Source organism: Mustela lutreola, chromosome 10, assembly GCF_030435805.1.
Source record: "Mustela lutreola isolate mMusLut2 chromosome 10, mMusLut2.pri, whole genome shotgun sequence".
NCBI classification, from domain to species: Eukaryota; Metazoa; Chordata; class Mammalia; order Carnivora; family Mustelidae; genus Mustela; species Mustela lutreola.
The window spans coordinates 61,865,784-61,880,225 of NC_081299.1; the positions used below are offsets into that span (position 1 = coordinate 61,865,784).

The following is a 14,442-nucleotide window of genomic DNA, read 5'->3' on the forward strand; positions in this document are numbered from 1 at the left end:
TACTCCAATTAGGAAGTATATCTTCCTATAATTCCTGATAGAAACTGTAAGTATCCCTAACTCTAGACCTTTCTAAGATCATCCTCCAACTTAGACTTCTTTTCTCCCATTATCTTCGGCCCCATTTTCTCCTCACTACGTCTGCTCACAAACTCTTTGCCTGTCTCGTTTACCACTGTGTATCCCAGAATATAGAAAATTTCTTGATACATGACCAACATTCAGCCAATTTATATTTATAGACTTACAGACTTTCCCTCAAGTCCCACTTCAAAAATAATTTCTTTTTTTAACCTACACTATTTTCTTTGAATTCTTACATAAGCCACATTCATTTTTATTTTTATCAGCTGATTTTAAGTTCCTTGAAGATGAAATTCATAACTTGCCTCACGTTGCATCTCTCAGAGTATCTTGATAATATGAGGAAATTAAATATCATCTTGGAGGAAAGGTTCATAACCTAAAACAAGAATGATTCATAAAATGCATTTCTCACCTACCGTTTTCTAGTCTCTATTCTAAGATCTGAGAGAGTCACCTTCATGAACTAGAGTCTTTGTCTTCACTGTTACTAGTTACCTGTGTAATCTCCACTGATACACTCAAATTCTCTGAGTTTTGGACTCTTCTAGGAACTGAGAGGGTTATACTAAGTTCTAATGTCTCTTCCCATCGTAGGATTTTGTGAATTCTAAATATTTATCAGTAGATTGATGAATGGTATTTGAAAAGTATTCATGACTATTTTCTATTTCTTTTGATTTATTTGTTCAACAGATGTTTATTGAATGCTCCAAGGTAATGTGTATGCTAAAAACACCAGAGGTACAGCAGTGAGCATAATCCATGCATCCTGAGGTATCCTGCTTCTCATACCATGATGCCCTGGATATCCCAGGGACCTAATTCACTTAAATTTCTTTGATAAAAGGGCAAAATTTTGCTAAACCCTCCACCCCAATTCCAGCTAGCTCTTATTAACATAAAATATTTACTTTGGGAGAAATTTAAGCAAACAAATAAATAAGTATTCCATACAGATGTAACTTTTCTGGGGGTTCTCAGATCCGCGATTTTAAGCTATTGCCTGGATGACTACTATGATGGAAAAAGTGAAAATTTAACCAGTTGTTCTGGGAGGCTTTCCCTATATTGAACTAGAGCAGCAGCTCCATTTACAAATCTGTTTTACATCTTGAAATGATACTCCTAAAAACATTTTTTTTTAATAACCACTGTTCTGGGTAACTAATTGGAATTAAAACAAAGTAACAGACAGGAAGCTATACATATAAATGTGTGATAATTAGAACTCCCTATTTGGTATGTATTTTAATGATATCTTTAAAATGAAACACCCATTATCTTTTGATAGGCCAATGGATGTGGGATTGAAACTCCCATAAATCCTTCAACAAATAGTGGTACAACATTAGATGCATTTTTCTTGTTGTACTTGAACTTCCAGAGAGCTCCTGATGCTATCAAGTTCTTTATCATGACAGTCATCACATGTAGCAACTGATAAATTTGTGGTTAAAAAGAACATTTCAGGGTTTTGTTTTGACATCCTTGATTACTTCTGCACTGGGTTTTTCCAAACAAAGTGACTTTAAACACATTCTGGATTTTTGGTAGTTGAGAGAGGATTAAGTCTCTATCACAGAACTAAAGTTCACTAATAATACTAGGGAAGTACAAAAGTAACTTTCTTATAAAGCTCCAGTCAACACCAAAAAGCATTTGTGTAAAGGATTCAATGTCTTATTTGTCTTACTCAGGCCTAGAAAATTAGGTTCATAACCTCTTTATATTGATCATGGAGCAAAACAACTAAGGATAGAGGCAATAAAACATGGGATAGCCTATGGACACTAAAAAAAAAAAAGAAAGAAAAAAAAAATCCAGTGAAGGATCTCCTAATTCTGAAGTGACTTATTTGCAAGCCAAATGTGAAATGAGCATGAAGAAAGGCATTCAGTAAGAAGCACTCAAAGATATGCTCGTCTGTAAGATACCCCACAACTCATTTCACCAACATGTGTGAGGAACAATCTTTTTTGGTCTTTCCCAGTCTTGATTCTTGATTTACTTTTTGAAAAAGAAGGACATTCTTAATCTAGTTTGAATTATGGTTTGGAAAGACTTTGATGACCTTTATACATTTTCTTTCCTAAAACCTTAAAAGGTGGTATATCTAGTATCAGGTTTAAAAACGCTCTTTCTTCCTGGAATTGTAGCTAGAAGATATTGGCCAAGACATTTTCCACAAAGGGTCCTTTTACTGTGTTCTTATTGAGCTCTGACTTGAACTGTCCTTATGCCTAGGGTTCCAGCAAGCTGGTTCTCTAGCTCTGATCTCATATGCTCACAGATGCCTTTGTCCGAGTCTGTTACAATTGTATTAGCAACTGAACCTCAAAGATTTGAAAAACTGATCTTCAGCTAATGGGACTTTTTGACAAGTTTAGAAGATATACTCAAAGTTGGATACTGCGTGTGCTTTCCAAGTTAGATATAAAATGATTTTGTATATATTCCTTTTGAATTAGCAAAATTAGGAAAATCAGACTCACTAACTTAAGATCGCTGGTCATCTGTTGGAGCTTCTTTATCATCTGGGTAAACACATATCATTCTCTTCCTTAAGATTCATAAATTCAGAATTCAGAATTCAGATTTCAGAAATTCAGATTCAGAAATAATAAAGTCTACTGAAAGTTGTTTTTTGTTTGGTTTTGTTTTGTTTTTTTATAGTCACAATATTCTTCTCTGTGAGGACGGGCATGCTGTGGTGGCAGATTTTGGAGGTGAGATTTCCATGAATAATACCCCAAATGACATCAGTCTCTTTCTTCCTTCCTAGTTGGTGCCTAATATTATCTGATGAATCTGAAAATGGATTTCACACTGACAGCTATGCTTCTCTAAGTCATTCAAATTTAAGTGACCCTGATTCTCAAAAGTATATTGTTTATTTTCAGTTTTTCCCCTTTGATATCCCAGACTAAAAAAAAAAAAAGGAAGTGAGCATTTAAATAAGGTAGAGGCTCTTGGGGTTTCAAAATTTTATCTGTGATTTTAACCTTGTTTTTAAAGATATTTCCTTTGACATGAATTTGTTTTCTCTCTCCCTCAGAATCAAGATTTCTACAGTCTCTAGATGAAGACAACATGACAAAACAACCCGGGGTTTGCTGCTGCTTGTGTTCCCTATAATTATGAAACAATTAAAATGTGTAAACTCAGCATGAGACGAAGTGAGAGGAAAGCAGCTTTAACTGGAAGCATTGTCATGGTCCCAGGGGCAGGATGATGTTTTATGTTTTTATTTTCAGTAAGCCCTCAAAAGAACTCTTTCAAGGCTCTACCAGAAAAATAGATTAGATATATATTTGGGAAGGGCTATGGGCAAAGTAATACACAACTTGTTTAAAATATAACTTTAAAAAGTACATGGCAGGCATAGTTAATTGGTTCTCAGTTTTAGATCTTCTTTATTCAGCAGTGGAGTGAATGTTTAATCAGTAACGAACTATAGAATCTGTAGTTAACCAGCATCTATTAACAACTTTTTTCGACTTTAACATCATAAGGCAATATGTCACATAACCAAACATTAATATTTAAGTAAAATATGTTATAACATCTGAAGCAAGCATAATTGTACTCAAGATGCCTGCTATTAAATTCCTTACCTGCTCTCTCCTTTGCTCCCCGCCACCCCCAAAAAGTAACTTCTCATTCTAGACCCCCTCTGTTATTTAATTACCCATGTTTGAGGTAATTTTCATTCCTTCCTTCCCTGCTTCCACTGACTTTACTCACTTTTCCTGTCTGTTTGCATGCTTGTTTTCAGTTCAACCCAACCTCTCATTTTCCACCTCAGTGCAGGTCTTCATCTCTCCTCTGAACTAGAAGTAGGATTCTAACTCCAGTATTCTCTTCCAGTTCATTCTTTGCAACATCAGACAAGTATTGGGTTCTGTCAGTTCACTTCCTCTTATAAATCATCAAAGATACCCACTACCCAGGGCACCTGGATAGCTCAGTCAGTTAAGCATCCGTCTTGATTTCGGCTGAGACCGTGATCTCAGGGTCCCAGGATCGAGCCCCACATCGTGCTCCATACTCAATGGATATCTTCTCTCCTTCTTCCTCTGGGCACCCTCACTCCCTGTGCATGCATGCTCTTTCTCTCCCTCTCTCACACACATAAATAAATAAATATATATGGAGATTATATAGATATAGATCCATATATATATATCTCTACTACCCACAGGCCAAATCCAAATTCATTATCTAGCAGCCTCCTGTCCTCCCCAGTCTGGCTCAGAGCCACTCTGTGACCCCTTCTCCCACAGTAAGTTCTCTCAGATCTCCTACAGCCCAGCACACAACCCTCCTGGTCATGCCGCAAACATGCCATTCACCTTCACAGCCCCGTGACTCTCCTAGTGTGGTATTCTCTACCTGGATAGCTTTCTACTCCACCCCACCTAAAAGCAGTCTACTCATCTCGTAAGACTCAGGAAATTATATCCATTTTAAGTAACTTCCCTTCCATAACATCCCCTCCCCACTGCCTCCTCCCCATGTACTCTTCTGTCCGTGCTTTTGTGCATTTTGCACTGCTAACTTAAACTCTTATTTATTCAGTCTACAAACATTTATTGAGGGCCTGCCCTGTATCAGGCATTGTGCAAAAGATGAGAAATGCAAAATGTGAAGAAAAGTTTAGTCCTTGATCTCAAGGAGCTCATTTTCTAATGGGGAAAACATGGTAATAAGCAGAAAGATTGAAAGCAGTGTGGAAATTTTGTGGTAAATAAGGTGTGACAAAGCATCATGGGAGCTCAGGTGGGATGAATGGGAATAAATTAGCTGTAGGGAAAACAGAAAGGAGTGGCAGGTAGAATGAACAACAGTATGAGCAAAGTCACAGGGGAGAATAAGAAATATCAGACTTCCTAGGGGAACTTCAAATAGGTTGGCATTGTTGGCATGCACTGTGAGAGGAAGAGAGAGCAAAAGATGGATTAGAGCAGAAAGCAGGAACCACATCACGGACCGTGTCGTATTGTAAGCAGGATTATGCATGCTGGTTTCCCCAATTAGACTTCACTCATTCATCCAACAAATATCTGTGGGCTCTTTACTAGAGACCAGATATTCTTCTAGGAACTGGGGATATTACAGTAAACAAATAAATTTTCTTATTCCTATGGAGCTAATATTCTACTAAAAAGAGATAGACACTGAACAAATTAACAATATATATTGTTAAGAGACAATGTTGTGAAGAGACAAGTGTTATGAAGAAAAAGCAAAGCACAGGATATGAATGGAGAGTAGTAGGGTGCCATTTAGATAGGGCAAGAAGGAAAGATAACATTTGATGAGAGACCTGACCAGCAGTCACCCATGTGGGGGGAAGAGGAATACAGAGTAAGTGCAAAGGCCCTGCAGAAAAATTCTCTGTGTGTTCAAGAAGAGACTGACTGGAGTGGAGTAAGCAAGAGGAGAATGGTAAGATATGAGGTAAGGGAGGTAGAAAAGAATGAGTCCTCCTTTTGACAGGACACACAGACCTGGGACATAGAGATAGCTAAATCAGTAGTTCTCAACCCCAGCTGCACACTGGAATCACTTCAAGAACTTGTTTAAAAAGTATGCCACTTGGATCTAACCCCAAGAAATTCTGATTTCATTGGCCTAGGGTTGATCTTAAGTGCCTGTATCTTTTAAAAGTTTCCCCAAGAAATTCTGATTTCATTGGCCTGGGGTTGATCTTAAGTGCCTGTATCTTTTAAAAGTTTCCCCTGTATCTTTTAAAAGCCACTGTGATTCTCAAATACATCCAGACTGGCTAAATAAATTTCTGTGGAAAAAATTGAATTGAATGTCACCAACAAGAAGTAATTTTTTTATCCTAGCAGTGTAGTCTTTAAGCACAGCACTACTCTAGATTAATTTTGAAGACTATTTTGTTTCCTACTAGTTATGTGGCCTTGTGTAAGTTGGCTAATTACTCTATCACTCCCCTGTGGAAAAATGGGCACATTGTATGCCTACTTCCACTTATGCAATGTTGTGTCACAATGCATAATCTGCTACGTAAGTGGGGGTTATTTGAAATGTGAAAGCTCATGTGAAAGAATTGCATATAAGTACCATAATCGGAATAGAGATATTCTTGGAATGCTGTAATTATGCCTGATTTCAAAATAAGGTAGACACTTCAAAAGAATTATCAGCAGCCAGCTCTGCATAGAATTTCGGGAAGAGCAATAAAAGGATACTGGTTTCCTTCAGTGAAAATACAAAGAAGGTGTTTGGTGAACTTCATTGATAAGGTTATGACTCCATGGAATTTTAGACCTGAAAGGGCTTGCCTCCTTTGTTTTGCCCTTGAGGAATCTGAGGTCCAGGAAGCTTATGAGATTTGTCCAGAGCTGCCCAAACAGGCAGTGGTAGAGCTAGAACTGGAATTTTCATCTCCTGACTCAAAACCTAGTGCTCTTTCCCCTAAACCACAAATAAACCAAAATTATGCATTTGCATCCATCCCGGAATGGAAACTTATATTTAAAACCAAAAAATATATAACTGCAAGTGAAAAAAAATGTAAATAATGCCATCAAAACATGAATATGAAACTTGGTACAGAGAAAATTATAACAGTTTATAGACTTTGGTCCTGGAATACTTATTGCGCAAACCACATTCAGAAATAACACAACTGGACCAACAAAGGTGATATGACAGATGTGATCCTGCCAGTAAGATATCTGCTTTGTAGGAGTATTCTGGGTGCCCCCCTAAGGTCCTTTCTCTCCTCAGTCATGAAGGCACTGTTTAAGGGTTTAATTTAGTGACTTCCTAAATTACAACCTGAAGATCTAAAGGAGGGAAGGTGCCTCCCACATGTGTGATTCACCCCCAGGGAGGCATAGAGTTCTTGGATGAATCGTGATTGGCTTTTCAGAAGCCTGTATAGTTTCTAGGGGTAAGATGCTCAGAAGTAAACAGAAAATGCTGCTGCTGTAATCATCATTTTATAAAATGCAGAGTTACTTGATGATTAATATTGTTGCAATATTTTTGGAAGAATTATGAATCTCATGATCTTCCAATGATTTAAAAAAATGCTCTTCGCTAAAATGAGCAACAATAGAAAACCTACTGTTTATGTATAAACACACCAGTTTATTGCACAGTATAGGGCAATCAATGTTATTTTATGTTTATATCTTTTGAGAACAATGGGAGAACACTTAAATCCTTACTAAGAAAAACGGTGTTCTACAATGGGATAACTAAACATTTGGTAAATGACTTGTGGATGTTTCTGGACACACAGAACCTCCGCTGGATGGCTCCTGAGGTGTTCACTCAGTGCACACGCTACACTATCAAAGCTGACGTCTTCAGCTATGCTCTGTGTCTATGGGAACTCCTCACCGGTGAAATTCCATTCGCTCATCTCAAGCCAGGTAAGACATCCTGCCAAGTTTCTCTGTTTTCCAGAGTTCTGTGCATTTTCATGACTTCAAGAAACACTTATTTCCAAAAAGTAATACTCTTGGTGGGTTGGCAAGGTGAGAAGTAAGTAAACAATTTCAATTTGGTTGTTTTGTTTTGTTTTGTTTTAAAAAATTGTATTTATTTATTTGAGAAAGAGAGATAGTGAGAGAGAAAGAGCACAAGTAATGGGGAGAGGGATAAGCAGACTCCCCACTGAGCCAGGAGCCGGAGGCAGGGTTCGATCCCAGGACCCTGAGACCGACCGTGACCTGAGCCAAAAGCAGACACAACTGACTGAGTCACCCAGGCGCCCCTCAATTTGTTTTAAAGCGTGTGCCAATAATGTAGACACTGTAATATCTATTTTTTTTTGAGATTAGATTCTGATGCTTCTTTTTAGTGTGTATATAAGGGTGAGCTGAAAGTAGCAACACATAAAAATAAACTCTCGGGACTGTTTTCTGCTTGTCTCACGTTATAGAAGGAAATTGCTTTTCGTGGTAATTTTGTATTACATAAATGGATACCTTCCAAAAATGGGGCTTTGTGAGTGAGCCTAATTTTGGGTGATAAGATACATTAGACTCTGTGTACATGTAGACTGCAGAGGTATGCAGTCTAATCACATGAAAAATATACACATACTTGAGGTTTAAGGTAAATTTTATTTGCATCTGCTCTTCATTTTATTTGATTTTATGTCTTGTCATTCTATTTACTTTCTTGTATTCACCATGCGACTGGAAATTTGTCCCCAGCAATCACTCATCTGATTTATGGCTTTACAGGTTTGCCTTTTCCAGTATGTCCTATAAATGAAATCATGTTGTTGATTTTTAGTAATTCATTTTTTTTTGTCCCTGAGTAATATTCCATTGTGTGGATATGTCTAAATTTAATTATGGATTTACAAGTTGATGATTATTTGGATTATTCTTACTTTGGGACTACTATGAATAAGATAGGTAAAGCCATTTAGGTCTTTGTGTGGATGGTTTTATTACTCTTGAATAAATATGTAAGAGATAATTACCAGATCTTATGAAAAGAGTTTTTCTAAGGCGTTTGTACCATTATGGATTCCCACCAGCAGTGGATTAGAATTCCAGTTGCTACACATCCTTGCCAGGACTTTTTTGTCACCTGTTTAAAATCAAATATTAGCCATTTAAGTAGGTATCTAATGGTATGCTGCTGTAGTATTATAATTCTCTGACAGCTAATGATGTTGATGATCTTTTCACATGTTTATGTGTGTTCGTGCCTCCTCCCTTGGTGAAGTGTTTGTTCACATTGCCTTATTATTCACTTGTAAGAGTTCTTAGATTCTAGGTAGAAGTCTTTCATCTGCTATGCATTTTGAAAGTGTTTTTCTCTAGTCTGTGGCTTGCCTTTTCATAGTCCTAGCAATGTCTTGAAAGAAGTTTTTAGTTTCAATGAAGTCTACATTATCAAAGTTTTAAATCACATTTTTTGTATCCTTTCTAAAATATGGTTTCATCAATAAGGCCAAAAGATTTCCTCCTATGTTTTCTTAAAGAACTCTTAGAGGTTTAGGCTTTATATTTATAAAATATATTTGTCTTTTTTTTAATGGCACAGGTATGAACTTTTGTTATTCTTTTGCTAATTTATTTGTTTTTTGGGCACCTGGGTGGCTCAGTCAGTTAAGCATCTGCCTTTGGCTCATGTCATGATCCTAGAGTCCCAGCGTCAGTGGGGAGCCTGCTTCTCCCTCTCTCTCTGTGGCTCCCAGTGTTTGCGCTACCCTCTCCCCTCAAATGAATAAAAATCTTTTAAAAATTTATCATAAAAAATGTATTTGTTTTTTAATATGGATGTTTAATTTTCCAGCATAGTTTGTTGAAAAAACTTTCCTTTCTCCTTTAAATTATTTTGGTAGTATTGTCAAAATTTAATTGCCCATATATATATTTATTTTTGAACTCTGTTCTATTGATATATGTCTACCCTTAGAACTCTAAGAGTATTCTAAGAACTATGCCTTACCTTAGAACTCTGTTCTATTGATATATGTCTACCCTTACTCTAATAGCATATTATATTGTAAGGTTACATTTAAGTCTTGAAATCAGGTTAGATGAACCTTCCAACTATGTTCTCCTTTATAGAAATCGCTTTGGCTCTTCTAGACTTTTTGCTTTTCTATGTAAATTTTAGAATCAGCTTGTTTATTTCTACCAAAAAAAAAAAAAAAAGCCCACTGAAATTTGGGGTGGATTACACTGAGTTTATATAGATCAATTTAGGAAGAATTGGCAATGTAAGCATACTGAATCTTCTAATCAGTCCCCATGGTGTAGCTCTCCCTTCAGTTAGGTCTTCTTTAATTTCTGTCGTCAGTGTGTTTGTAGTTTTTAGCATACAAACCTTGCACATTTTTTTAGACATCTCTATGCATTTTGTATTTGATACTATTGTACATGTTATCCTTTAAAATTTCAATGTCCAATGGTTCTTTGTTAGAAGAGAGATATAATTAATTTTTAAATATCAACCTAGAACTCTACATATTTGCTAAATTTACTTATCCATTCAAGTACCTTTATTCTACATTGTTTGGGATTTTCCACATAGATGATTTTGTGATCTGTAAATAAAGACCTTCTTCCTTTTCAATCTGTATATTTTTTTGTATCTTTTTTCTTAACTTCTTGCACAAAGACTAGTGAACAACAATGAACAAAAAACAGAAGTGATAAGATATATACCTCAAATCTAACTCCTAAAAATTTCACCTGCCACCATGCTAGTCAAAGCTGCTGTCTTTATCACTGTAACTGATGCCACTTGACTTCTCTCCCTTCTTCTGCCCCACTTCCTTTGAGACATTTTTCTCACTTACTGTCATATGACCCTAATTAATTTTTAGATCTTAGCTTAAATATCACTTCTTCCCAAAACATCTTCCTTAATTCTCTAATATTGAGTTAATCCAATCTCCTCCATGCCCCCAAGTCATCATTTATTATACTATTTATCATATTTTACTCATACAGTTTTGGAATTTTCTCTACTCCATTATCCTCTGCTAATTACACATGAATATTTTGGAGAGATAAAGATCCTTTCTGTCAGGAACCACCCAGAAATATTTACCCTTTAAAGAGAGAATATTATATAATAAAACCGTTAAAAGCCTTGCCTAAGAATAACTGGATTCCAATATCCCAGATATTAGAACTTACCGTACTTTATCGGAAAGAGAATTTATGATAGATGTTGAATTTTTTAAAGTTGGACAGTGACCGTGCATCAAGAAATGAGACTCCTTATATCATTGCAGTGGTTAGGCAATCTAGCATATGTTCCACAATAAATTGTGTGAAGCATCAGATTCAGTATAAGCTACATATTAGCCACTTACGAAGAGGAACAAATCCATGACTACAATGTTTGACAACATTATCAGTTACGGTAGTAGCAACATTCCACATGGCTCTTCCTTCTGGATTTAGTAGTAGTACCCTATCTCCTGAGAGAAATACGAAAGTGGAACACAAATACTGGCACTGACTCTTGTGCAAGGAATGAGTATACCTGGAGAAGAACATGAAGTTAGAGTCTCTTTTGTGTAGGCCATGTTCAAATTAACCTTATAATCTCAGGTTTAGAAAGAACCAAAAAGCCATCATATCTGGCATTCTATGGATCACCTGACACCAGATGCCCAAAGGGTCAGGAGAATTGGGCAAATGCTGGACCCCGGACAGTGTGATGGACAGGAAGTCACGTGCTCTGACTCCAGGGGACAGCCGCTACCCAGCTCCAGCCGAACAGGGCCATGCAGAAGTGTAGGGATCACTGCTCACTATTACCATATAAACGAATTTCTGTGTGTGTTTGTGTAGAAATCTAAAGGTTTGGGGTGCCTGGGTGGCTCATTCAATTAAGCATCTGACTCTTGATTTCAGCTTGGGTCCTGAGCTCTGGGAGATGGAGCCCCATGTTGGGCTCTGAGTTGGGTATAGAGACTGCTCAAGGTTCTCTCTCTCTCCCTTGTGCCTCCATGCTCACACACTCTCTCTCCTTCTGTCACTCTCAAAGAAGGAAAGAAAGAGAAAGGAAGAAAAAGAAAAGAAGAAAACTGAATGTTGGCAATTAATTCAGTTTTTAAGAAAGCGTTTTTCAGGATAACACCACATGGGCTAAGAGAATCGGCATAATGTGTAAGAACGTGAGCCTTGTAACTGTATGCAAGCTACTTAACCTAGCTGTACTTCACTTTATTTTTTAAATGGGCATAATAATAGGCCTACCTCAAAAGACTGGAATGGTGACTAGGAACTGGAAGCACTCAATAAATATTAGCTACTATTATTATTTTTAGGCTATTGTTGAGGGCTCCTCTGCCTGGGAACTGTGCTAGAGTTAAGAGGAAAACAGAGAGGAATAGGGCATTGCTCAGGCTGTCATAGTAAAGAGCAGAGGTTAAGTCCCAACTAGAGAGAAGCAGAGTGCTGAAGATGCTCCCTGGAGGAGTCTCCTGTCCAGACTGTGCAAAAGGGGAGAGGATATCAGAGAAGGAATCTAAGAGGAGGTGATAACTGAACTGCAAAAAGATGAAAACTATTAAATAGATAAACAGTGGGGAGGTAGAGAAGAAGTTGCAACAGAAAGCAGTATGCGCAAGGTGCAGAGGCATGAGAGATGCACAAATAATTCAGTAAGGATGAATCAGAGAATACAAGGAAACCCATCACAAGACACATGCTGTAAATGTAAACCTAGAGCCAGGTGGTGAAGGGCCTGTGTGTTCGCAGTGAAAGTCGCTGCAGGAGTTTAAGCAGGGCAATAGTACAACACTAGTATTATTTTTGAATGCTCTCTCTTGCTACAAAGCTAATTCTGGATTGAAGAGGCTTGAAACCCAGGGCAAAGAGACCAGGTACTCCAGATAAGAATGTAGAAGACCTTAATTAGGGGAGTGGCTTTAGAAGAGAAAAGAGAGGCTGGTTGTGGGAAATTTGAATGGGACTTGCTGGTGGGCCAAGGTGAGAGCACTAGGGAGAGGGAGGAGTCAGGGTTAACTTCAGGCTTCTGGCTGAGCCAGCAGAAGATGATGGATCCAGGAAGAGAGCAGATTTGTGAGAGAAGTGACAAGATTAGAGAGAGAAGGAGCCAAGGTGTGAAGCCAAGCAGAGAGAGAAGAACCAGGCAAGATGAAAAAGGAGCTGGTATGACCTGGCAAACAAGAGCTGTCCTGGATTCATTTCAGAGAAAGAAACCAACACCTGCTTCCCAGATTTTACGTCTCCCCCGGATCTGTCTCCTCTGATATATCATGACAAAGTAAAGAAGAAATCTAGGATAAATTAATCCATCGATATGTATCTCATCCAATCCCGTTCCCTTATAACCAGGTACGAAATTTTGTGGATCACTTTCAGATTATAGTTTGAGGCCAAAGAAAAAGCCTCTTGTTTTCCTTTTGTTTTCCTCTGTGATGCCAGCTGGTTCACAAGGAGACTCAACTCTGTGTCCTGGGATTCCTTTAATGCCAAGCTATATCGAAGTCTCGGATGTGACAGCAAATTAAGAACATCTGCCAATTCATTCTAGCCAGATTTCGGTGAGACTTTATATGGAGGTTTTAACTCAGGTTTGCAAGCTGTAATATGGGGCCAAATATGGCTTGCAATTTTTTTTTTTTGTCTCACATATGATTGTAAAAAATAAGAATTTAAGTACATTTAGAGACACAGTTATATCACAGGATCCCATATTTGTAGCAATTTGTGTTTGCTAGCCCTGTTTAAATATTAGCTGTTCTTCTCCATATATGATTAGAATCCTAAAGCATCCTAAATATAATAACCTTAAAAGGCATAAGCACTTGATGATGGGGACTATGTTTTCACATGTGTTAGGAAAATAGGAAAATAGGAGTGAGCCAAAGTTCTGAAATCCTGTGTTTGCTGTGCTAATCTTTATCAGTTTATCACTGAAAAGAGTAGAGCCAGCCAATCACTACAGAGATCACTGGAAAGATCAAATCAGTCCAATGGATGGTGATATTTCTATGAACATAGCTGATATTAACATTCCAATACTTCATTACCCTGACAAAGATTGCAATGAGAATAGACATTGGTGCAAATTAATCTATTCTTCTGACAGTCTGTAATGAGAATGGGATGTGGTTTAAAAAATTAAGCCATTCTTAGTGCAATCTCAAGATTGCAATCTCGTGGTCTCTCTCAGATGCTATATGCTCTGGTGATACATCATTGAGAAGTGTCAGTTTAACAAAGAATGTGTCTTAGCGCTTGCTGGGAGAGTGGTCCGTATTTGCTTTGTTTCACCAAAGCCCAACCCATAAAAACAACAAGGTAGAATCAATTGTGTTTTTTAAAACACACATACACACAATCAAAACTGAAAAAAAAAAAATTCTTGTAGTTTATGTTCATCAAAGCTTACAAGTAAAATGTTTTTTTATATGGATGCCTGGACTTATTTTTATAAAACGTAAGAGTGATAGTTTAATTTAGGAATTCAGAATCTAGTACCAATTTATCCATAAGCAATATAGCTAATTAAATTTGCCACGAAGAGCTGCGTGGTCCTCCTCTCCACAGTGGCCATATTGCATTATGAGCCAGGGCTGGTGACAGATGAGATGGTTTGTAGCCTTGTAATTTGCAGTAACTCAATGCAACCTTTTACTGGGTATTCAGACGCCCAGAAAACCTCAAAAGGAACTATGATTTCTGATCTAAACAGAACAGAAAAGAAACAGTGTTTTAGATATCTAGTTCTCTAGATTCAGAGTAAAAGGGATCGGTGAAACCCTTAGCTCTGTAGATGATAATAACTACAGCAACAACAGCTAACGCTTATTGAGAACCAACAATGTGCCAGATGCTCTCTGTACACTATCTCCCT

The 14,442-nt window shown here is 37.4% G+C and overlaps 1 protein-coding gene across 4 annotated transcripts in view; it reads left to right on the forward strand.

Annotated features, from left to right (window-relative positions):
• TNNI3K (TNNI3 interacting kinase) overlaps positions 1-14,442 on the forward strand; it is a 319,782-nt gene that overhangs the window by 222,243 nt on the left and 83,097 nt on the right. For all 4 annotated transcript variants that reach the window (XM_059135899.1, XM_059135898.1, XM_059135897.1 and 1 more), the window contains exons 18-20: positions 2,761-2,813; positions 3,143-3,195; positions 7,370-7,502. In XM_059135899.1, the coding sequence (XP_058991882.1) occupies positions 2,761-2,813; positions 3,143-3,195; positions 7,370-7,502 (239 nt within the window). The remainder of the gene's footprint in view (positions 1-2,760; positions 2,814-3,142; positions 3,196-7,369; positions 7,503-14,442) is intronic.